General features: G+C 40.2%; 1 protein-coding gene across 2 annotated transcripts in view; it reads left to right on the forward strand.

Moving 5' to 3' along the window:
- PPP4R2 (protein phosphatase 4 regulatory subunit 2) overlaps positions 1-17,861 on the forward strand; it is a 33,047-nt gene extending 15,186 nt beyond the window's left edge. For both annotated transcript variants that reach the window (XM_082321975.1, XM_082321976.1), the window contains exons 3-9: positions 5,772-5,942; positions 10,926-11,019; positions 12,491-12,528; positions 12,994-13,068; positions 13,493-13,636; positions 14,222-14,490; positions 15,474-17,861. In XM_082321975.1, the coding sequence (XP_082178101.1) occupies positions 5,772-5,942; positions 10,926-11,019; positions 12,491-12,528; positions 12,994-13,068; positions 13,493-13,636; positions 14,222-14,490; positions 15,474-15,787 (1,105 nt within the window). In that variant the 3' untranslated portion in view covers positions 15,788-17,861. The remainder of the gene's footprint in view (positions 1-5,771; positions 5,943-10,925; positions 11,020-12,490; positions 12,529-12,993; positions 13,069-13,492; positions 13,637-14,221; positions 14,491-15,473) is intronic.
- Positions 17,862-24,967: the final 7,106 nt, after the last annotated feature.

Here is a 24,967-nt window from a genome sequence, read left to right on the forward strand (position 1 = left end):
ACTTAGTAATTCTGACCCTGTCCTGGGGTTTTGCGTGTTTGGGGGGGATTTTCTTTTTTCTAACTTTTTTTTTTTTGCATAGCCTGTCATTTTATTTAATTTCTTCTTGCTTATTTCATGTCTTATGTCTTCCCCCACCCTTTTTTAGCCTTTTCTCATGCTGCCTCTAATTAATATGTGAATATTCTCAAAACTTGCTTATGTTTCTCATATTATCAGCTGTTCGGTCAGGTGCTGTCTGCTTTCCTGTTTCATTTCTGTAAGACACAACTGAGTATCTTCAAACACTGAGGTCTCTTCCATCCGTGTTTCTCTGTTACGTTTCTAGTTTTTTCTTAAATTGCAAGGTCAGGGACTTCATTCTGGTACAATATTATGGTGTTAAACATCTTTTCATACCTTAAAGCACAGTTATTAGCATATATTAAATCTAGGACGTAGTATCATCTATTTAAGTAATGTACAGAGGCTGAACTGTTGGACCATGTGTTGGCTTCTATGCTTTCATCTGTTGCTTGACTATTAAAGGTGCTCTTTTAAAAATCTGAAATGTTGCGTTAAACTACCAGCATTTACATTGGTCCTGGGAGATTTGTGGTTCTGCTATGATATATCTATCTATCTATATATCTATACAAGCTAAAGTTCTGGAAGTGTGCTGTGGTTGCTTCTTTTCAGCAATTCATTACTGCATCTGGTGGCTTTTTTCCTTGCTAGGTGCTTTTTTCATAAAACCAGTTTCTTCCTCCAATTTTCTGTATGTCAGCAAAACCGTTGATATAAGGGAAGGATGGTGCAGGAGCTGGTGGGAGGGAAGCAGAGGACTCTATTTAAGAAAAAATGCCGTCTTATGATGATTTGGAGTATCTGTGAAACTACAGGCTTGTTAGCCCAGGGGAGCTGTCTTTGTACAGCTATATTTACACAGGATGACCCAGATACTGTAGTGAAAGATGCTTTAGATATACATAAAATGTATATAATTTCAAAATTGCCATTTGCTAGAATGAAAGTACACTGAACCAAAACATTTTAGGATCAACGAATTTTTTGAAGTATTGTTTCTGTAGATGTTTTTAAGGATCACACGATGTTCATAGGAATTTTTTTCTTTGAGTGGCTATAAAACAGCTCTCAAAGTTGCTAGTACAAATTCACAAGTTAGTGTAGTGGACAGGAAAAGCATGGTTTAGAAGATGTAAGCATGCATTTAGAAAAGGCTGATTATGCACAATGCTGAGTGGGAAGAGCAAGTATTTATAAACAAGCCCGCTCAGAAGAAAGCATGAATAGTATTTTCTCCATGGAAAATTTCTTCAGTTTGGTTTCTTTACAGAGTTTAAAGTGTTTGTCAGTTATTTTCCAGTGTATAAAACTTAATGAGGTTCTCCCTATAGCCATGTGGAAGAGTATTGTTTAGCTTCCTTTTAGTTCTTGATTTGACTACAGAAGGTATTGACCAACCTTTGCTCATTTTCAGTGTCTCCCGTTTTGTAACAAAGCACCTAAAACAGAGGTCTTGCATCCTAATGCTAGAGTTGTTCTCAGGGAGCTTGTGATACATGTGGAAGATTTTTCTTTTCTTGAAAACAGATACTCACCATTTGTTTATCTCCTTCTCACTACTGTTGTCTGGCTTTCTAAGTGGCCAGTCTTTCAGTGTGTGCTGATAACTTAAAATTTCTAGATATGTAGATACAGATTGCTTTGCTAATTCGGAGGATATGCCACTTTTAATTTTTGTGTTGTATTGGCTTAACAGTTCTACCCATCGTTTATGAACTAAATGGTTTTCTCTATGGATGAGATGCAAGTTTCAAGAGTTTAGCTGATACCAACTTCTACATGTTATTTGCACAGACTGGTAAAACAGGAAAGGTAGCTTTCCTCTTTTGACACTCACTTTTGATCACTTCCACTGAAGTAAATGGAAATAAAGAAAATCTTACTGTCCCTGCAGAATTTTTTTTTGTTTTGTTTTTTTCTGGTCAGAAGCGAGTTCATTATTTAACAATTTCTTTTTTCAGATATGCAGCCAGGTACTACTCAGTTTTGTAGATTGATTTGAGTGTAGTCTTTTATAAAGAGTTTAAAAAGTGTTCCAACTTTGCAGTACATTGTCACAAGTGTAGTTAAGTTTCTTTCACAAATATATATAATTAAAGTTGCTTGAAGTAAGATTCTTTGTATAAAATCTTTTATTAATCCACCTTGTGTATTATGTTTCTTTTCTGAGGACTTGTTCAGAGTTAGCTTAAACTAGAGGCATAGTACACAGCTGTCTCAGAGGTAGACTGTCAGTGTCTGATAACATGGTGGTAGATGCTGCTGTTGCTGAGGCAGAGACTGGCTGTGAGGGAAAAGGAAGCAACTGCAGTTCTGGGTGAAAGCAGAAGGAGCAGAAACCTGGCAGGAAGGTGGTAACTGAAGGATGATGTGCCGAAGTTGGAGATTCTTCACCCTAGGATAATGATAGAAGAATCATGCCTAAAAGAAACAAGTGACCAGCACTGTAGCCTCCAGAAACCTTCCTCCTTCCTCCTTCTTCCTGCCTTCCAGGAATCCACTGTGTTACCACTGCAGGACTGAATTTTGCCTGCATGGTTAAGGAGTCTGGAGCTGACTCAGTCTTTTGTGGTGCAGATAATATTTCCTGTTGAGTGGCTGGAGTTCCCATGTAACTTACTGGTACTGGGATAAAACTGTTCATGAGAAACCATTTGCATAGATTGAAAGTGCTTCAAGACCATCATCTAAATGGGAGCATGTTTTAGTGTCTAAATTACAACACTGAGGTCAGGAGATTATGGTCTAAAAGCACGAGACACCTCTGACTTCGAAGCAGTTGTTTATGGTGGGAACTGCAGTTAAATCTATGATTGCAATGTGAATGTACCGCTTGCCTTTAAGCGGTTAGCTTTCATGCTGCTAGTAGTGCAGCCACAGCCAGGGAATTCAGCAATGTTGAAAAAACCTGCTTGAGAAACAGAGTAAATGTCTAAACAGCAAGCCTGTCTGGAGCTCCTGCCGCTGTGGTTACACTGCTTCTACCAACAGCTTGTTCAGTTGATTTAAAGCTGGTGTTGCTATGTATGGGTTAGCTGTAGTCAGGCTTGTGACTGCAGGATGAGTTTATCCTTAAACTCTGCTGCTTCTGTTTGTAAGCTGGGCTGTGTCACCTGGTTGGCAGTCATTTATCAAGTGCTTTGAAATACAGGGTGAAAGATGCTTTTTATGTCTGTATTGCAGTGTATTGCAGATGCAAGTTCTTAGCCTGTTTATAATAGAAGAAATACTAATTAAAAATACTTGGGTTTAAAACAAGTGACAGTTTTCTGGGCTTCTGTATAGGGGCAAAATGTTATGTTCTTTATTTTCTATAGCTTCAGCATTGTAGAGAGGAGCTGGTGGGTACTGCTTTCAGGCAGTAGCTTGCCATTTTAAACTTTGTATGTTGTTGGTTTATTTCAGCAACGCAACACTGATGGGTTAATAGTTTATGAAAAGATAAGTGTTAACTATTTAGCAAGAAATAAATAACAATGAAAACAAAGAACAGCTCAAGTTTTAAAGTGTGAAAAAAATATCTAAATGGGGTTATCAAAGAATGTTTAGAATAATAGTGGAATGCCCTTTCATGAGGCAAGTAAAGCTCTTGGGATGCTCTGTAGGGAGTAATCCTACTCTGGCAAGGGGTTATTTACTGGGTCTTTTCTGTCTGTGTTTTGTGATGTGCTTATGTATTAAATCTGTGATTTGTTATGAAAGCTTTGGTCTCATGGTAGCACTGCAGAGTTGGATAGGTTTTTAATTTAACGTGTAGTAGTAATGCCTAATATTGTACATTAGAAACATTATAGTATTCTGCTTTGGCTGTATAATGCTAATTGGAGCAATAATCCAGTGAGACTCAATGATGCTGTTTCATCTATCCATGCCATTCCCTTTTGGGACCTTGTTTCTTCTTTCTTTCTATTTTTGTTTCTTGTTTTATTATTATTCACTAAGTCCTGCATTCCCCTCTGTTGTGAGTTGCTTAATGGTTTCTTGAGAAGGAAAAAGGAGATTTGCTTTCCTCTTTGGATTTCTCCCAATTCTGGCAAATGTGTCACTCCTAATAAAAGACGGGTTTGTGTTTGAATCTCTGTAGATAAACCTGAGCTAAGTTTTCCCCCTTTTGGTCTCATAATTATTTCTTTGAGACCAAGGAGAAAATTAAGGCAAAGATAACATGGCACTGGTTTTCTGGTGGAAGTAGGCTAATATGACTTCACTGGCCTGTGGTTTTATATTTGGTAGTACTGGTGCTTGCGAACAGCATGCAGGACAAACGTCGTCACTTTGCTGGGGAGTCACCACGTGTAGTTCACAGCACAAATAGTTGTATCAGCCTGACAGAAGGTCAGATGTTATGTGGGGCTGAAAATAGTCAGGGCTGTTTAAGCTAGCACTGCTACCAAAGACAGCCTGTAGAAATACAGCCTTTGGCTAAACAGTATGTCTTTCAGCAGGAGCTGAAGGGCTGTCCAGGGGTTCAGATTTTGTTTGATTTGAGCTGGTTCATTCCAGGTTGTATACGTTATAGAGAAATGTCAAAGATAACCTCCTCTCTTTATTGCTGGTTTGTTATTCTCTCTGTTTCTTCTTTTTCTCCACTACATCTCCATCCTGTAACTTTGAAGGCTCCTGCATCATCATTAATAGAATAAAATTGATAGTAACTGAACTAAATCAGTTGCTTTCAAGTTGCTGCCTATGCTGCTAAGGAATGCACTAGCCAGAGGAGGCTCAGAAGTTCTTCTGCAACTGTTGTGTGGGGTGAAGGCTCCTGCATCATCATTAATAGAATAAAATTGATAGTAACTGAACTAAATCAGTTGCTTTCAAGTTGCTGCCTATGCTGCTAAGGAATGCACTAGCCAGAGGAGGCTCAGAAGTTCTTCTGCGACTGTTGTGTGGGGTGATCGGTGTAGAAAGGCCTTCTCAGCAGTTTCCCACCTTGTCCATTGTGTGCAGTGTGGGAGACTTGTTTTCTTGAAGATTTCATTATATAGAACTCTGTAAATGATAAAACTTCTAAGTCGTAAGGCTGAAGGTAGTTTAGAAAGATCTTAATAGATTACTTTGTTGTGGGAATGTTTTTCAGGAGTCAAAGTTGCTTTGCTCAAATATTCATCAGCAAGTGCTAACTGTGATACAAAATAGATTTGCCTTTCTGAGAAAAAGAGGTGCTACTAAATGCTTTTATGGTGCATGGATACTGAGCAGTTAGTTACAAGAGGCCTTTCAGTAAGATTTTGTAACAGAAGCAGATAATGCAGTGTACAATTGCTGTATGGTTTCCAGACTTGAAACACACTTTTTTCTTTTTTCTGTTTCTTCTTTTCCTTTTTTGTTTTTTGTTTTTCCCCCTCCCTTCTCTTGTGAGCTCAGTGAAAACTTCAGGTGGCATGTAGGCTCACTGACAAGTTGTATAGAATGCATGCATATTTCACACTCGGGTTTGAATTGTAAATGGATATTGGGTCTTTAAGGAAATGGCTAACCCTGTTGTTAATGGCAATTGACTTGTGTAATATTGTTCTACTGTAATTATTTAAATAGTTTTCATGCTTTGAATTCAGGAAGAAAACTAATACTGCATTACTTGCCTCATTTAGCTTAGGAATGGCATACCAGTATGAATGTTGTTTTGCAAACATAAAGTTACACTGTTTTTCTGTGGGTTTAGGGCTGACTTGCATATGTCTTAATTCTTGTGTTTTATGCAGGGTTCAGTGGTCTCAGTTTAAAGGCTATTTTATTTTCAAACTGGAGAAAGTAATGGATGATTTCAGAACCTCAGCTCCTGAACCAAGAGGGCCCCCCAATCCAAATGTGGAATATATTCCCTTTGAAGAGATGAAAGAAAGAATCCTGAAAATTGTCACTGGATTTAATGGGTATGTATAATTTGTTTTCTAAAATCAGGATAACAAAAATATTTTCCCAGTTTTTAACTTAGTAGTCTGTAGTATCTGTCTGTGACTAGTCATTTTGCTTCCTCAAATAGATGAGCAGAAGCAAATACATACATTGGAAATATATTACAGTAGTTTCAGAACTTTCACTTTATTCTGTCTTTGAATGAAAATTACGACATCCTGTGACACGGCGATCCCTTCAGTTTTTTCAATATGTAGTTAGTTTTTAAGTAATACCCTTCAAAGAAGCATGGTATTACTATGTGCATTTAACAGGTAAAATAGATAGTAAAGTCAGATTTCTTTCAATGTATTTTGAAATACCTAATTGAAAGAAGTCTTTTGGTGTTCAGTTCTTAATTGCTTTGTGGCAGTTCAGTAGCTGTTGAAGAAGTAATGCCATGATAAACGTGGCACAACCAGGAGGCAAGGTGTACCTGGTTTTGAATTGTTAAATTGTGCCAGATTCAAAATTATAGATTGAGTGATATTTACTAATTGAGAGACTTGTGGTATTTGATCTATTGCTGACAGTGTCTTAGATTAAAGTGTATACCCTTTGTTGGTTTTGTAATTATGGAAGTTTTGTTTCCTTTAAAATAAAGCTTCTGATTTTGGGTTTTTTTTGTCTTTTATTTGGTGTATCTTTTTTAATAGCTTATGTAGTATTTTTCTTGTTTCCAAACTGGGTTACATACTTAGAAGCTGAGTCATCCTGCTTGTGGGTCTCAGTGCTTGCTTAAGAGAGACTTTTTCAGCATTTTTCTCAGCTTGTCAGTAAATGGGCATACTACAAAGCTTGCCTCCCAGTTACTCTGAAATTTCAGATTTGGAGGTACTACTAAAACATCCTTAGTGTCATATTTTGATGCTAGGTTAATAATTTTTACTGTTATTGGTCCATACTACTTAATTTATTTGCAGTTTTAAGTGTCTCTCTTGTAAGTCAGATCTCAACTCTGCCCCCTGTCCCCTCAAATTGCTCTTGTGTGGGATACTTCTAAGAATGTGAAATTCAGCTTGTTCTCAGATACCCAATATTTATACTGGGCTACTTCACTGAAGGAATTTAAAAACAAACCTATCCTTTATGCCTGAGTCTGCCTCTCTCCTGCCTCCCCCAGCTTTTTGTTAATGCTTCACTGCCCACAAAATTTGTGATGTTCTCACATGGAGACAGCTAATGAATGGGCTGCTGTTATCTTCTGTTGTTCCAAAGTGTACTAAACAAACCTCTGGGTGACCAAGTCTGGAGCTTACTCCGTGGCTGTGCTGTTTTGATCTGTTGCTGTAACACTTAAGAGTGCTCAACTTCCTCATACTTTGAAGTGAATCACCCAGTCTTTGAGGAAGCAAACTGTGTACATTAGTTACCCTAAAGAAAATAATACATTAGGATGTTTCAGAATCTAGGATTGTAGAGTAGTTCGTTTACTAAATCCTACAACTGTTACAGTGAGGATATGATTGTGAAAGGTGAATTGTGTGGAGATGTTTCCAAAAAGTAACAGCAGGTTTTGGTTTGTGTGATTGGACATATTCAGGCTTCTTATTTAGAGTTGTCAATGTCATTTCAGGGTACCGTAGTGGAGAAGGAAGCTGCTTGATCTGACTTTATTATTAGGATGTTTTTATTGGTGTTTGTTTAAAAGAGCGAGGGAAAGAGTTCATTAAAACTAGCTAATTTTTTAAACTTAAAAAAAAGTCAAAGAAATAATGAATGAAGAATGATTCCTGTTTTGGGGTCTTTCTAGATGAAGTGTCTTTTAAAGAAGGCACAAACTGGCTGTTTTAACCTTACTGTATCTTACTTGACATTGTGTAATATGCTTGCAGAGCCAGACTCTCATGCTATACTTTAGAATTGCTTTGGAGTAGGAACTTCTTAAAAGACTTGCCATTTTCTTTATCCTTTGCTAGTGAAGCAGAAAGTTCCAAGGTAAGTTACTTGGGATCTCTCATGACAGGATTCTTCACAGCATGAACAAAATAGACATAAACCAAATTTTCATTTATGTATTTTTTTTTTGCTACAATTTAATATAGCTGTTATAAGTAATTTTCCCAGATCCCTCTTGAATCCTGTCTATATGATGAATTTTTGGTTTGTCATTCATTCTGAACTATAGTGCTAGAAGTTCAGTTTTGAGTGTGTTTGTATAGAATTTTAAGTTACCTTAAGTAGGCAGATGAGGACTATTCATGCAGCTCATGTACTGAACTAATTAAATTTCTAAGCATTTAAGATCAATTCTCATGCTGCTCACAAACTTTTACATTGGTGTAAATCTGTACATGAACACCAATTTCTATTACTTCTATTTTAAAATCACGTTGTTAAACTATTCTAAAATAAGTTTTACCAAAAAGAATTCATGAGGTGAAGTTAACTTTGGGTTTTGCTAACTAAAAACATGTACAAATGTTGAACGAATTACATGCAAAGGAGGTGATAGTGTGACGCTTGGTGCCATCTGCTGCTCAATAAATGAAGTTCAGTTTACTATGGAAAATTTTGGAGGGAAATGAACTGGTTTTGGCTTTTGTTGAAACCTTTTATAGCTGAGAGTAAAATAGGAAGGCAACTTCTGGAGTTAGTTGCAGGCTGCACACTTTCTTGAGTATGCTTATTCCCCAAGTGGCCAGAACAGTACTGATGTTCACAAAATACTTCATGTCGTAGTACTCCAGGTGTCCAGTTAGGTAGAGCTAAATACAAATTAGCCAGACAATGATTCTCCAGGATGTCTTACAGATTTGGCTGTTGAAAAATAATTTAAAATTCTCTGTATTTTTGTTCCTGTGAAATAAATTGATTTTGAATGGATGGTCTAGTCTATTAAAAAATTACAAAGTCTCTTTAATTATGGGCTTTTCCACCCAAAATCAGAATGGCCATCAATGAGAAACAATAGGTACAATTAGTGCTGTACCTGTGTGGAAAAGTTAACAGATCAAGATCTGTGCCTGAGTTAGAGTTGGGAATTTCGTTAAAAGAAGGCACTACCCAGAAGCTGAACATCATGAAGAATTTGAGTGTCAGAAAGATTACTCGTTGACCAAAAGTTGCTGAACAGCAGCACTATTTGATTGATACTAAGGAAGCTTTAGGGAAATTAATAATGACAGAACCATTGTCAAGCTTAAGAGCCTTCATGTAATAAACTGAATTAAAAGGAACGCTTGTACCTGGTTTGTTCTGGTTTGTCCTTATCAAATTTGGGGGGTGGGGGAGGAGATACTTCTGGGTCAAAATAGGGAAGTGACATGTATTTTGCCTGTGTGCCAAAACACTCGGTTTCTGCCAGTTTACTTGCTTTTACATGTCAAAATAAATGTTTTAGAAATGCTGCTTACAGCATTACTTTTTGCAAGTGTTTAATATATTTAATACTTTATCAGCTGTATTCTAACTGTCCACAGCTGATTGATGGAGATTAACTTCACCATCTTTCTATTCTTAGAAGTCAAGTAAAGATAAGTTAGTATGGTGTAATTCAGGGTGAATAGCAAGGGAAGGCATTAACTAGTAGGGTAACTGTGATACACCTGCTGTGTTTTTGTCAAGTAGCTGTGTTGGAACTAGGGCTAAGGGTGGTTGCATTGTAGCCTACCTCCTTACTGTTTTCCAGTTGAGGATTGTAACTTCCTCAGTAACGTAATACACAGACAGTTCTGAAAAAACTAATTAAATTGTTGATACTTGGTCACTCTCCTTCTGATTACTGCTTGCTTTTAGTTTAAGTGACATCTCATGCAGTATGATTAATGATAGCTATGCTGACCTGTTTGCACTGAACTAGTGGTAGATCTGTGCATCTTTTAAGATGTGGCTTTTTAGCTAATGAACTAAGCTTGAGATACATACTGTGTTAGCTAATGAAATAGGCTTAAGATACTGTGTACCGACTTCCTAGGAAAACAATAAAAGTTTAATTTTTTTACAAAAAATTTACAGCATAGGGTTATACACACACACATGTATGTGTGTATTGATATTGCTCTGGATTTGGTGTATCAGTTGTGTTCCCAATGAAGAAATGGTTCTTAAGTATTGTATTGTATCAAATACCCTTCTTAGACGAATTTTTGAAATGTTTATGGCTTCAACTTGAAATCATTAACTGTAAAAAATGCATGATTCTTTATTATTTTATTGACATAACTTTTAAAGTGTTTTACTATTTTGTCAAAAGTCACAGAAGTTTTGTTAAAATGTGACGCTGAATTTGCAATGAAAGTGTATGACATCTCAGGTAACTGGTAAATGTATGTAAAGTATTGCTTGTCTGAAAGGTTGGCTTCTCATTTAAGTAGGCATGAAATTGAGTGCAGAATTATAAGAAAACAATGTGTGAATGCGATGCTTATGGATTTATATATCATACTGAGTCTAATTATTTTTACTGAGCTGTTCCTTGATAGATAAGTATGCTGTCTAGTTGTGGCAAAATAAGAGTGTTTGTAACAGCTAAAGCATAATGGTTCTACTAATTCCAACATTTAATGCTTTTTCTGTAAATGTATTTTGTAAAACGTGAAATAAACTACAAGTTGAGAATTTTTTAGCTCTAGTGTGTATGACTCAAATTTGTTTTGAATCACTTACCATTTCTGTTCTATACATTTGAATAATAAATACAGTCTTAAAATATCTTACTGTTGATGATCTGATTTCCTTTTCATTGCTCTAATGAATTGTTTGAGTTGTGGGATGATGTATTTAGGATTCTACTTAAGAGTTTTGTGGTGGTAAGCACAAAAGACAGTGCTTTGTTACCTCAGTATATGAGATAAGGAAAAATAAGGCCTCGAGTTACTACCCTATATTGCTAATGATAACAAATTTCAGTACTGTTTTCTTTCTTCGCAGTACGGGGGAGGAAGGAATAATGTTATTGCTTCCTAATAGTCATACTCATTAAAATAAAATTAAATTGTTATAAATCTATTTCATTGCAGCATCCCCTTCACTATTCAGCGACTCTGTGAGTTGCTGACAGATCCTAGGAGGAATTACACAGGAACAGACAAATTTCTAAGAGGTGTGGAAAAGGTATGTATTTTTCTGAGAGAGAGCACAGCTAAACAGTCACAACTACCACTTAAATAATGTCTGAATTACTCCCAAAGGTCTGTTGGTTTCATTATGGCTCATAGCCATACTATAGCTAATAGCTGCTCTTAAGTGTATGAGTTTGTTTCATAACATTGAAAAGAAGTTTTAAAACAACTTATTTAAGACATAAAAATAAATCTCAGGGCTGTAACTGTTGTGTTTCCTAATTACTGGGCAGTACTCAAACTGTGGTTTGTGGAGGATATAATGTCACTTTTTATATTGAGTCCTAGCTAGAAATAATCAAATAATCAGCTGAAATAATTTGAATTTTTTTGATCAGGCATTTCCTTCCACATTTGGGTTCAGATTAGATCCAGTAGGTGAAGGAGAAGGGAGGCCCCTTCCCCCAGTGTCTTTTGTTTCACTATTAAGTCCTCTTGTGTAGAGGACTGTGCCTTTGTAAAAGCATACAGATGTCATTTAATGCTATTTTATAGCTTATGTCAGAATGTGGGATCTTTCAAAAGTAGGTAACAGATTTTCAGGATGTGGTTCCACATAGGATTTTCTTGATGGCAAAATTGGCTTGAGGTTCCTACTTAGATTATTCGGTTGAAGAAAGGTTAGCTTGTAAATGGATTGGTTTTCACTGCTATAGTGGATGCAGTCAGATCTATTCTTGCAAGTTAAGATGGGAAGGAGATGGTCAGGAATGAATGATGAGACAGGGATTTCACAAAGCCTTCTTAGCCAATGATGAGATCTGTGAAACCACACCTCAGGTTTTATGGAGAACCCTCATTAAAGTTCATCTGGGTTAATTTTAGCTGGCCCTGTGATAAAAGCCCCCCTGTATAATTGGGCTAAGTATTGATTTGAAGAGAGGCAGTTACCTAATTTTTAAGCTAGGTTTCTAGATGTTGAAATTGATTTAGTTTGCAGTGCCATTCAGGAGGGAGAGGTGGCTAAGGAAAACGTACTGAATTAATCATTACTTCTGCCCTTTTGTTTATGCGGGGCCAAAATAATTTAACATTTGAAATATGGCTGTGCCAAAAATAGCTGATAGTGCTTGCACACTTTTGAATGCAGGACTCGTGTACAAATAGAGCATTTCTCCAGCAATTCAGAAGGTTTTCAGCATTTCAGAATACTTTGCTTCCCAGAGATGCTTCAGTTAAAAATTACAAACACTTGGGCCTGAGGCTTAATGTGCTGGTCTTGTTGTGATGGTAACCCACTTAGGAAAACACTGACTTTTAGTGTAATTATGGCCTGACCTTGTGAAGAGGGAGCAGTGGTACTTTTTATGTATCTGTCATCTGTTGATAGCTTTCAACCCAATTTTCTGTAGAGATGCTTTAACAGATTTGACCAAAATCCTGTAACTCGTTAAGTCTTGGGGTGTTGTCAAGAGCTGAAGCTTCTGTATCTGAAGTCTTAATATGTTGTTTGTGTATTACAGAATGTCATGGTTGTCAGCTGTGTATATCCATCTTCAGAGTAAGTATAATCTTTTTCTTGAAACTTTAAGCTTTTGTTAGTAGAGGGGAGAATGTGTGCATCTGTGTCTAATATCTGTAATTGTATCCAAAAGACAGACATGTGGAGTTCAGTTTTCATTATCAATAGTTAAGTCAACAATAGTGGTAGCGGTCTTCAAGTGTTACATGCAGTAATTTGGAAATGAACAAACGGCTTTGGAATCGGATATATGGTACAGTTCAGTATTATCCCTGAACACTAAGCTGTTATTTTATACTGTAGCTGGTGGTGGAAAAAGTGGATACCCCTCGATAACGGTCGCACTGTAAATTCATATCCTAGCCTATTTCCCTAGTATAATGTATGGGTAGAGAACCCCTTGAGGTCTGAAAGTGGGGGACTCTAAGTTGAGGGGGGAATTCTGTGCAAACAAGCTTAAAGTAATTTAAAGTTCCTTTATTCATAACTTTTTTTTTTTTTTAGGAAAAATAATTCCAATAGTTTAAATCGGATGAATGGTGTTATGTTCCCAGGAAATTCACCAGGGTACTCTGACAGGTAAGTTTAGTTTCAGGAGTTAACTTTTTCTGGATAAAAGCAAGGTGGTTCTGCAAACAGCTGGTTCAGGTCCCTTATCATTACCTATTCTGATCCTAAATAGGTAGCCTCAAAAATGGGGTGTGATATGGAGTACTGGGTGAAGGAGGGTAGAGGAGGCATGAACATATACATGACGTACTCTATTTTTGTTATCTTTTTGTAACCTTATTGTTTTTTTTTGTTGTTATTTAAAGTTTTTATCATAGTTTGCATGTTGTAGGCAAGGAATTTTTTATTCAATATAAAATAGCAAAGTACCTCATCTTTTTTTGTTTGTTTGTTTTGGTGATCTTTTAAAACAAGGTTATAGCTGCTTTCTACCTGTTAGGAACAAATTACTTTGCTAAAAGGATGGGTTAATTTTTTATTATTATTTTTAAAGATCTAATGTAAATGGTCCTGGAACTCCCAGACCAGTAAATCGACCGAAGGTTTCTTTGTCAACTCCTATGACAACAAACGGTTTGCCAGACAGCACGGAACATAAAGAATCAAGCTTGCAGCAAACAGAAGATAAAAAACACAGGTTTGTGAGAAGTAATGTATTTCATTATTCTCAGTTTTTTTTCACTTAAATTTTAAAAATATTTTAAAAGAGAATGTCTGTCTAAGGTATGCATAATTAAGTTATAAACATATGATTGTCTGCCGCAGGATTTGATGTGTACTTACTATTGTTTGGGCTATCTAGGTAACTATTAGCTCAAGTTTCCACAGTTGTAGTAACACACCTCGTAAGTGTATGGGATGTATGGTAAAAATGAAGACTGAAGAATAGAGTTCAGAAATCCACGGTTACCATATTTGTGTCAGGATGTTAAACTATAACCAGATACGGTATTTCGTAAACGTTTGCTGCTGATTCTGACAGTGGGAGCTGTCAGTAATTTGGACCCACCAGAGTAGTCTGACTGCTCTGCATTTTCATCAACAATCAGGTGAAGGAGGAGTGATGGCTTTGAGGTTTTGTTACGTAATAAGTGAAGTGAGTTCTACTGTTATCTCTTGTAGGGTGTTTAACTTAAAGTAGCTGCTACATTGTTTTTAAAGTGTGACACGATACAGAATGTTTTTCTTCAATAAAAACTACAGCTGCTTTTGTTGTTTTTAGTGAATCACCAGCATCTGAATCAGAAGGTGCCCAGAGCAGCCCAGTAAAAAATAAGCACTCTGAAGATGATCCTGCAGAAGCAGAAGGACATGAGGTAAAAAGACTTAAATTTGACAAGGAAGGGGAAGCCAGAGATGCACCTAACCAAACTGCCTCCAGTGAAGTTTCTTTAGGCATGGGGGAAGAGACAGAAACATCCTCTACATCTCAGGATAAAGAAAAAGATGCTGCTTGTGCCAGACAGCACTGTACAGAGGAAGAGGAGGAAGGTATTTCAGATTTTATTATCTTTGTGCATTTTCCAAGGAGTTGGGATTTTCTTTGCTGGAGGCCAGTGCTGTTGGGATTGCTACATGTCTCCAGTTGTGCATAAAGATGAACTGCTTGTTCATACTTCAATTTTGCATAATTTAGCAATTCTGTTATTTCTTCTTTTTTCTTTGTCCTACATCTCTCTTTAAAAATTTATAAAATGGTACTTTAAATCTTTTAAAATCTTCTTAGGCAGTAAATTACATGAGGGTGGTAATGATGCACCAAGAATTCCGTAATCCCTACTTCAGGGTATTGTCAGATGTTCACATCTCTTCTCTGGAAGGGGGAGGGGTCACATCTATGCTTGACTGTCTTTATTATTAATAAATTACTGAAATACTGATATAAGGTTAGGTTCTTTCACTGAGGAGGCTGAGCAACAATCTCTCCAGATCCTCTTAGAACAGTGAAAATAACCTCACTCTAAGGCAGGCCCTGTACCTAATTAAAAAAAAAAGATAACTGCAGTTAAGAGACTGTCCTATTTTTTACATATCCTCCAAAGTTTCCTTTAATATTTCTTGTGGCTCCTGTATTTATAAAATGTTCCTCTAGATCATGATGGATGTACACTTGAAACAGTGATGTTTTCAACATTTCCAAAAGACTGCTTCTGAAGACAAATTAATGAAGGAATGTAGGGAAGCAAGAAGTTGTTACTTGTTAGACCATGTCTTTATCCACTGAAGCTTAATTAAGTGACACTACCTATTAAATGAAAAAATGGGACTTTATTTTATGGTATATTAGGATAGTTTGGCTATCCTGATGAAGTTGGCTAATACTTTACATCTTCTAGCAAAACTGGGGATTGTCAGTTTTTCTTGTCCTTGGCTGTGTTGCAGAAGTATTGCTTGGCATAGCTGGGAACGGAGAGTAGCAGGATTAAGATGTGTTTACAAATGCCTTAGTAATACTGTACTTTCACCGTTTCTAGAGTCCTTCATGTCTCCCAGAAATGTTGGTCCAGACAGAAAAGATCAAGAAAAAGACACTGAATCCTCAACTGTGAATGAAGAGACCTCTGAGGAGAGCAATCAAATGGAGGAGTCTGATCAGTCTCAAGCAGAGAAGGATTTACACTCAGATGACAGTGAAATTAGTGGATCTGCCAGCAGTGGAGCTGACTGCAGTGAAACTGAAGAGTTAGGGTCCTATGCTAGTGAAACTCCAGAGATTTCGTCAGAGACCCCTATGGAAAACAGTGATGAAGCCACAGAAGTTGCAGATGAACCTATGGAGCAAGACTAATTTAAATACTTAGATGCAGTATTTTCCATAAGGCTCTGGTTTTACACTGTATAAATAATTTTATGTAATAAAGTGGACCTTTAGTTTTACAAAAAGCAGCAGGTTGTAAAATAAACTTCTCCATGGATTGAACCTTGAAAGAGTTGTACATGATAAGAACTGTGAATACCAGCTCCTTCAGGTCCTGCTTACCGCTGAACTTTCGTTTGGTCAAATCAGTGGTTTGTGTATAGTTTTTTTTATTTAGAATAAAAGTTTTTAAACTGGAAGGTAATTATAATTTTGACAACTTTTTTGGAGATTACCACACCTAGTTGTATGTAAGCAAGAAAGCTTTTTGTCTTGTCTTTTTCTGACAGCTTTAGCAGTTACTTCATATTTTGGTTACAGTTTCAACATTTGACATGTGAAATATGGGGTTTCATGCTGGTTTCCAGATTTTTATTTGAATACACACTATGAAACCTTATGTTGTGTGTTTTTAAAATGTGTTACATTTCACACACACATATATGCACGCATGCACACGTATGTGTACCCTCACTATTCTAAGGGGGAAATGGTATATTTTTCTGTTTCTATAAAAGATAAATACAGCGAACACTTTTTCTATAGGAAAAGACTAAGTTCACCTTTCAAGGCACTTTGTTTTGCCTCTGGAAAACAAAACAAATGAAATCTGGCCCATATGAAACCCTGGAAATATTAACATTGTTGAAAACACCAGAGTAAACACATTCCAAGAGAACTGTTCAGATTACAACATTTTTGTATACTTCTGAGGTGCCTGAGTGAAAGGATTTCATTTATTTATGAGAAAATGTGCTTTATGTTGAGAACGCTGTAATCAAAACATTAGCTTAAACTTTTGTAGAAGAAATGTTTGAAAATATGATAAGAAAATATCTTGGAAGAAATGAACAGGTACTTGCCTTTTTGAGTCCTTCTTGGAGCATTGTGAATATTGTAGAGAAGTCTCAAAATTATTCAAAGGTATGCAGATGGCATCGGTATGATCACACCACTGTATTAGAAAAATTAATATATGACCATAGTTTATGTACCTGAGCTAAACGACCAAAACGTTTAGGGGTGCATAGAAATCACTATGATTTGTATAACATTTTGGAAGTGAACTAAATATTTTTGAACATGCTACTTTGACAGCCAGTGTTATGTTTTTTTCAGACCAGCTCAAAGCACAAACTACTGCTTTAAACTCCCGATATTTTCCAGTTCCCATATTTAAAGACATGCAAGCTGCAACCTCCCAGTCACAATTACTGGCTGCCAAGTTTATACCTGTTTCTTCAACTGTACCTTTTTGATATTTAGAATTTTTAAATTTCTGTAAAGTAGATTTTTGTAGATTGTAATGAGTGCTCACTGCCATTGTGAAACGGTATATAATTGTATAATTTCTGTGTGTAAACTGAATGCTTGGGCTTTCAATACAGTATTCATATAAAGCAATAAATATTAATGTTATGAAATATCTGAGTACATTTTTATCAGAATTGTCCCTCTTCGGTTTTAAGTTCACATACCTGAAGTACAAAAATGACCTCTAAAATGCATGCTGATAGTTTCTTGTACTACATGGTATGCTTTGTATCACTTTGGGGGAATCTAGATTTTGATTAATACTGGAATAATTTGACTCAGTTGGAGTATTTATGAAGTTATTTCTTGCTGACGTTACCTATCAAGTTCTAAGCAGACAGGATTCCGGGAGATGCTTGCCAAAAAAAAAAAAAAACAACCAAAAAAAACCAAACACAAAAAACCACACCCTATTGATTGAGATCCCCTTACAGAAGGAAAATTGTACTTTGACTCATCTGCATTGTGCTTAAGGGTTGGATGTGTATTATAAAATTAAAGGACTGAACCAAAATGTTGAAATTAGGAAAGTTTAAAAATATAGTGACATCTTACTTCTCTTCGTGGTTTTTTTTTAATATTTTGCCAATGAGAACAAAATTTTAAAATTTCTAAGTTTAGAGATTTCTGAAATTTTCTTTAGACTGTTTATTTGTGAAGATATTGTCAATAAACTTGTTCTTTAAGCACCTGTGACCTTTCAATATGTTTGTTTTAGCAGCACTAGTGCCACTATTGTAAAGACTTGCAGAAGAACTTTGATGTATGGATCCATTTATATATCTGCAATTTTTTTTTTGCAATGGTTAATAAAAATTGAAATCATGCTTTAACATCACAGTAAGCATCTTGATACTAAATACGTACCTACATTTAGAGATTGCATTTACTAAATCAGAGAAGATAATCTCTCTTTTTTTTTTTTTTTTAAATGTGGATTTAAAAAAGCCAAACCAAACCTACTGCATTTCTAAGCAGCCGTATTTTGTCAGAGGCATTACACGCCTCCAGACAGACAGGCAGCTGCTTTTCTCTGTGTGTGGAGGTGTAGCATTGAATCTATTTTCATAGCTTGTATTTTTCTAAATCTGGATGCTTTAAGTTCCATGATTGCATACACCCCAGAGCGTGTTTCCATATGCAGCCATTGGGGCAGAATTGGTGGTTCTGCTTGCATTCCTGAAGGAAGTCTGTGGTTAAACCCCAGAAAACCAGGCACCAGGTGCTTTACAGTGTTCATGGGTGTACTGCCTATTAAATAATCTGTGATATGGGACTAGAAATAGAAAATGTAATGGAGTTTACTTTTCAGAATACAAGATGAAGGTCAGCCCTTAATTCTGCTCTTGATATCAAAATAAAGAAGTTGCTATTCCAGGAAAGCTGATTTCCTTAAAGTATCTGAGATGGTCTGTCAGCCTTCATTCTTAAACCTCAGGGACTACTTTAATGCTTGCAATAGAGATGGCTTTCTAATATAGCATGTACTTGGGGTTATAAAGACTAGTACATGGAAGTTAAAATGTTCAAAAAAAAAGTCTTTGAGTTGATTCAGTGGATGGAGCAGAAATTGCTGGGATTCGGGGTTCATTTATGCGCAGGAACTGCTGCTGGGTGCTCCCCAGCGCCCACCCAGGAGCACTGCCCAGGCTCCCGGGGCAGCGGCTTTACTGCGGGGAAGCCTTGCATCCTTTTGTCCCGCAAACGGAGCTCGGAGGCCCAAAAGCCATAGCCCTGCACGACCTCTGGGTTTGCGTCCCTGCCTACAGCTGTCTGGGACTGCGTAACGTTTTGGGGCAAGGATTATTACTGCTTTCTGTGGTGCTAACCAGGTCCAGGACAAATTTGGATTTCTTCTTCAAATCCTCTTGGATCTGCTGCTGGCTTGAACGAAGTAAACTTTTTTTTTAATAAAAAAACTGTGTTCTGAGGGTTTCCAAGGCTAAGGCACCTCTGGCTGCAGCACTGAGTCTCTATTGCTTTTTATAAACATTTCAGCAGGAACTACTCCTAGCTGAAAAAGTAAATTGGAATTGCATTTCAGTTTATGCCTAGCCTAGGGGATGCAGGAAAAGGGCTGAAAAATATTGCTGCTGCTGCTTCAGTCTGTGAGAAATTTTGTATGTATGTTCTTTACTCGAGCAGTTTACTGAAAAGCTGCGTCATGACTCCGGCAAGATTGTCCTGGGTCTGGTACAAAAGAGTCAAGCTTTTATTTTTAGCTTCTTTCTTAATTGTATGTGGGGGGTGACGACAGCTGAAGCCTGACAGTATCCCAGTTATATGAGTCTTCTGTTGCAATAGTTAAGTGGCAACCCAGTGATTAATTAAAAAAAAATTAGATTTTTTTTTTTCCCCCAAGAATGAATGCCTTCTATTGACTACAACTGTACAGAACACCCTTCTGCAATCCTTTGGCATTTTTTATTCATATAGTGCATTTTTAGGAAGAGTTTAAAGGTTATTTGCATCTCACTGTGTCTGAGGTCAATGTTTTTCAGTTAGACAAGTGCGGAAGAGGTGCGGATTACTGAAGGCATCCTAGCTACACCCCTGCCATCGCCAATGAGGCACCCACGTTTTGTCACATAACTAGGAAGCTTTTGTTAATCAGAGCTCTTCATCCTCATCTGCCTCAAGGACGTTCATGCCAGCAAATTCTTGGATATAATGTTCTTCTAGTATTAATTGGAAGGGGTTAGCCCTGAAATGTGCATATATAGGCTATATCACGTACCTACACATTTGTGCTCTCTGTACAGTGAATCATTCTGCTGCTGGGCCTCTCCCACAGACTGATCGTTGTAACACGTTTATGGCATATTTTATCTTCATTTCTCTATTTGTGACCGGGTTCTGGGACACAAGGCACCTATTGCCAGGATTCCTACAGCCTGTCAAAAATGTTCATACCAACAACTAATCTCCTGCAGACTTAAGTTTTTAGGTTAAGAAATAATCCTGTGTTTTCTAGCTGAAAGAGGATGTTCAGGTTTCTATGGATAGAAATGGCAATCGTGTTTTGGTTCTGAATGATCTTTTAACGCATGTGAACAAGGCACCCGAAGTCATCCCCCAAGTTTCGCACTGTTATTTACCAACTCGCCTGCAAGGTTTGCTGTAAACTGTTGCATTGTTTCATTTGTAAGTTGATCCTCTGTCCTCATGTTCACTCGGGAAAGTTGCTTTTTTCCATCTACGTTTACTGCAATAAACGATAGACAAAGTTCTTGAACTACTTCTGGCCTTTGGAAATTCTTACCGTGAGTAAGCGGTGACAGAAACTACTCAGGACCGGGCTTTTCCCTGCATTCTTTATTCTGTGGTCCAGTTTATAATTGCTGGACCGTGTCACCGCAGGTAAAGATGCAGGAAATTTTGAGGGGCACTGAACACCGCAGATTTAGGAGTGGCTCACGCTAGTGTTATTTGATATGTGTGTCTTCTGCCACTGCGATACAACAAGAAACTCTGAAGTGTTTCATGGTCCTTACACCTTCATTCCCGCCCCTGGGTTGCTGCAGGTTCTTGTCAACGCGCAGTGCTCCTGTATGCAATAAGCATAGATGCCGCGGCTCTCCGCAGCCCCGTTCCCAAGTGAGAGAGCGGGGGAGGCGGCGGGGGGTCCCCGGGGGCGGCCGGGGCACGGTGGCCCTGGGGACAAACTCCTGCTGACAGGCCCCACCCTGTGGGTCCAGCCCTGGGGACCCCCGCAGGGAGACAGCTGCTGGGAGGGGCTACAGGCCAGTAAGGGCGTCACCGAATATTTAAGATAAATCATCTCAGCAGCAGATTAAGCTGTCATTCCTCGTCTTGTCCTCCCCTTCCACGCTATCCAGAACGCGCCCGGTGACCGACTTCCTGCTAGCGATTCTCCGGTGCGTTGGAAGCCCCGTTAGTTTATCCGGCCACCCCGGTTTTGCGCCTGCAAGACTAAACAAGCCCCATCCTCCCAACCTTCCCTGATAGTGCGTGTTGTTCTGAGCCATTGCTCTTCTCCCATTTGTCTCTCTCGTCCTCAAATTGCTGTATCCAAATCAGGATGCAGTACGCCAGCTGGGGCCTCCCAAGCAGTGCGAGTAATGCCTCCCCTGCGCTGTGTATATATCTCAAAGTGATATTTGACTGTATCCAATTTGTGGTCCACCAGAATCTCCAAGTCATTTTCTGCCCAAGTTGTTTCTGAGCCGGGATGTCCTGTGGCGTATATTTGATTTTGCCTGAAGTGCACTGTTCTGCTCTTGTCTCCCTCCAGCTACGCCTTGCAATCTTTTATACTCTTTCCAACGTTTTTCTTTTTTTTTTTTTAGATTTCTTTGATTTCTCATCTTGTTCCATAAGGTCTTTACAAGTGCTTCTTCCTTCCCCGTGCTCTGTCTGTACTCTCAGGGGCACTTTATGTTACACTGCTGTCTTGTTAATAACAGCCTGGAACAGACGTGGACCCAGAGCAGGTACCCGTGGGATTCAAACTGATCTTACACTGTGCGTTAGGGCCTTTGGTGAGGGACACGTACGTTGGTATCTGTGTAACAGAAACAGCTCGTCCGTGTGGGTTTCACGTGAACTGTAGCAGGCGACAGCTCCGAACTGCAGCTGTTCGGCTCCTGCTGCCGAGCCTGCTCCCACCCCTCACCGCGACACTCACGCTCTCAGACAGCTTCAGCACCATTCACCTCTCACCATCACTACAGTCTCCTGCAATAATCTGGTAGACAGATGCCCTGGGACCATCTTGCAGCAGATCTACAAATGCTTGCGAAACCGGCCTTTGCAATGCGCTGGTGATAGAACTGATCGCATGAAGTGGGAAAGCCGCCGGGCTATCAGTAGCTGCCTCTCTGCCAGGGGCTCCGTGGTTGCTCCAGGAGTGCCCCAAAAGTCGTCTCAGTCCATTTGTTAATGTTCACACCCCTCTGAACATTGGTCACAAAACAGGACTGAGGAAGGAGAGCTCAAAAGCAGGATGGGGCAGAGGGGTTTCCTTCAGCATTTGTTTCTTGACCATCCACTTTTGTGCCGTTGAACCATTCAGTTTTCTTTGAAACACCTGATAAGAAGATTCAAAACAGGCTGCAGACTGGCTAACAGCCCTTCTTGAAGTCGTTTTATAACCTTGTGGAAAACAAAATAACAAGTGTAAAAAAAGGCTGATGAGAAAGCAGAGCCTTCCCAGTCAGCAACAGCGACGGATGCGCTGTGGTAACAAGGACGGAGACAGCGAACGCAGCGAAGCCGGGCTTGCGCTGCCGTGGAGGGCAGCGAGCAGAAGGACCTGGACGCCTCGGACGGGCGAGCGGGGTGAGAAAACGCATTGTGCAGGCTCCTTCCCATAACGAGAAACCTGGGAGCGGAGAGCGCGGAGCTGCCCTCTGGAAGACGGGGGTGAGGCGCGGGGAAGAATCTGAGCCTCCGGAGACGCCGGGCCTCAGGCTGTGCCAGTAAATGGAGACAGACGTGACCGGGCCGCTCGGCAGAGCCGCAGCACGGCCTCCCCGGAGGTCAGAGGCTCTCTGTTGCAGCTAAATTTCGGTCTGCCGAGTGGAGGAGAGGCCTGCGACAGCCGACACTGACCACAAAACCCCTCTGACCAGCGCCAAGACAGGCCGCGCAGCCCTCCTGCTTCCCAGCAGTGCGGCTGCCAGCAGCAGACCAGCTCAGGAGCGCGCTGGCCCTCGCAGATGCCCTCTGAGAGTCAAGGGAGGGGCGACCGGTGCCCGAGCCCCTTCTGCCCGACGGCCCCCGGCCCTCCCGGCGGCTCTGCCTCCTCCAGAGCCCGCGGCCTCCGCCCGCCGGCAGGCCCCGCAGCAGGAGGGGAGGAGCAGGAGCGCGAAGCCCGTCGCGGCCTCTCCGCGGCCTCGCCCTTCCCGCGGGCGGAGGAAGCGGGGCGGCGGGGACGGCCGGGACCGGCCCCGGCCGGGACGGGCAGGGCGGCGCGGTGCCGCCGCCGGCCGGCAGGGGGCGCCGTCGCCTCGGTAACGCGGGGCGGCGGCGCCATTTTGCGGGCGGCCGGAGGCGCTGAGTGACCGCCGCCGGCGGGGCGCGAACGGCGGCTCCCGGCCCCAGGTCCCGGCTCCCGGCCCCGGCTCCGGTCCCCAGCTCCCGGCCGTGTCCGTGGCCCGGCTGAGATGCAGCTCCCCTCCGCAGAGCGGCAGAGCACCCTCCGGTGCCAGGCGGCCGGCGGGGAGCCGGCGGGGCACAGCTCCGGCCAGCGCCTGAGGTGCGCTGTGAAATGCCGGTGGGGGAAAGGTGAAAGGCGTGACAAGGATGGGGGGACGAGTTAAATGGGGGGAAACAGTCATAATTACTTTTCCGTATTTACCTTGGAAACAGCCTTAAATCTAGTGGGGTGCGATGAGACATTAAGCAGAGCTGCTGCAGCCGCCCTGCCAGAGATCCCTGCTCCCAGGTGCTGAGGAATGAACTGGGCTGCCCCGGATCAGGAGATGAGCTTCCGAATTAAAGCGGATTTTTTTTTTTTTTTTAACTAACAAACCAGGGATATTTTCATAATTTTAAATCTCGCCCCTTTAAGATTCACACCTTTGCAAACTTTCCTCTTCAACGTGCACCTTTATTTCAAGTGAGAGTTGAGCCGTTTCTGTACTAATTTCATGGCTCCAGGAGGTGGAGCTTTAGAATAAACAAATGCTACAACACAGTAAAACGGGCATGGGCCATGCGATGGGGGTGTCGGCCTGAAAGATGAGCCTTGCAAAAGTTGTTGCTCCTTCTTGGTCCGAAGTTGGAAAGTACCGTAACTTTGTTACTGTACCTGCAGGCTACAACAGGTTGAAGGTGAAATACCGGTTTCCTCGGGCGGGAGCGATCCTGTCAGGGATTCCACAGCCAGCCGCTGCCAGCGGCCTGCCACGACATGGAGGGAAGAGCTACAGCCCACCACGCCTGCTTCGGCTCCCAGCCTCCGACCCCCGCGCTCTTCCTCTCTGCGGTCCCCCAAGTCGCACACGCCACCGCAGCAACACTGTGGAAGGGGAAGAGGTCTCATGAAATCAGCCTGAGTAACAGAAAGCTTTTCAGCGTGATGTGCTACATAGAGGAGAGGCGTGATCGGTTCTCTTTGCCCACAGTGCTTAGGGAAAGGACTTGACTGATTTAGATGACCACAGGGAAAGAGATCAGGTGTTGGTGTGGTTGTAAGGATAAGTGATGTGCTGGAATAGCTCACCCAGCTTTTTCAAAGCCCCTCTCCCCACCTTCTTCCCCATGATGGAACCCAGCCCTGTGGTTTGGGGTAGACTAAATGACTTCTTCAGGCAATTTCTACCTCTAATCTCCCCCCCCCCCCCCCCCCTTATAATTCTACATTTTTGGAAGGTTTCTGTTTTATTGGGCTACAGTTTCCCTGAGCTAGTTCGGTCCAGTTAGTGATAGGAAGGTACGCAATTGAGCATTTGCCCTGCCCTTGAAATCAAAATATATCAAATCCAGAACCTCAAGTCTGAGGCTCAGATGCAGTATCTGGGAAGCTGAGGATGACTCCTGCAAGGAATTATATAGCAAATGAGAGATTAACTGGTCTTCTCTTTCCTTCTCCAGGTAGTTTCTTTTTTATCTCTTATTTTTGGTACCTAAAGCCTTTTCCAGTCTAGTTTCAGAAGAGATGTGATAAAGCGTAGCTGCTTGAAGTGTTTAAGATAATTCTATTCTCTAATGTACTCGCCTTTCAGGATTGGGGTTTTTTTCCCTGATGATCATCATAAACTTTCTTTATTCCATCCCATTTCCCCAAGGTATACTTAAAGGTATACTAATTCTTCTAACATACATCTGTTT

The sequence above is a fragment of the Platalea leucorodia genome, assembly GCF_965183815.1.
Source record: "Platalea leucorodia genome assembly, chromosome: 9".
Classification (NCBI taxonomy): Eukaryota; Metazoa; Chordata; class Aves; order Pelecaniformes; family Threskiornithidae; genus Platalea; species Platalea leucorodia.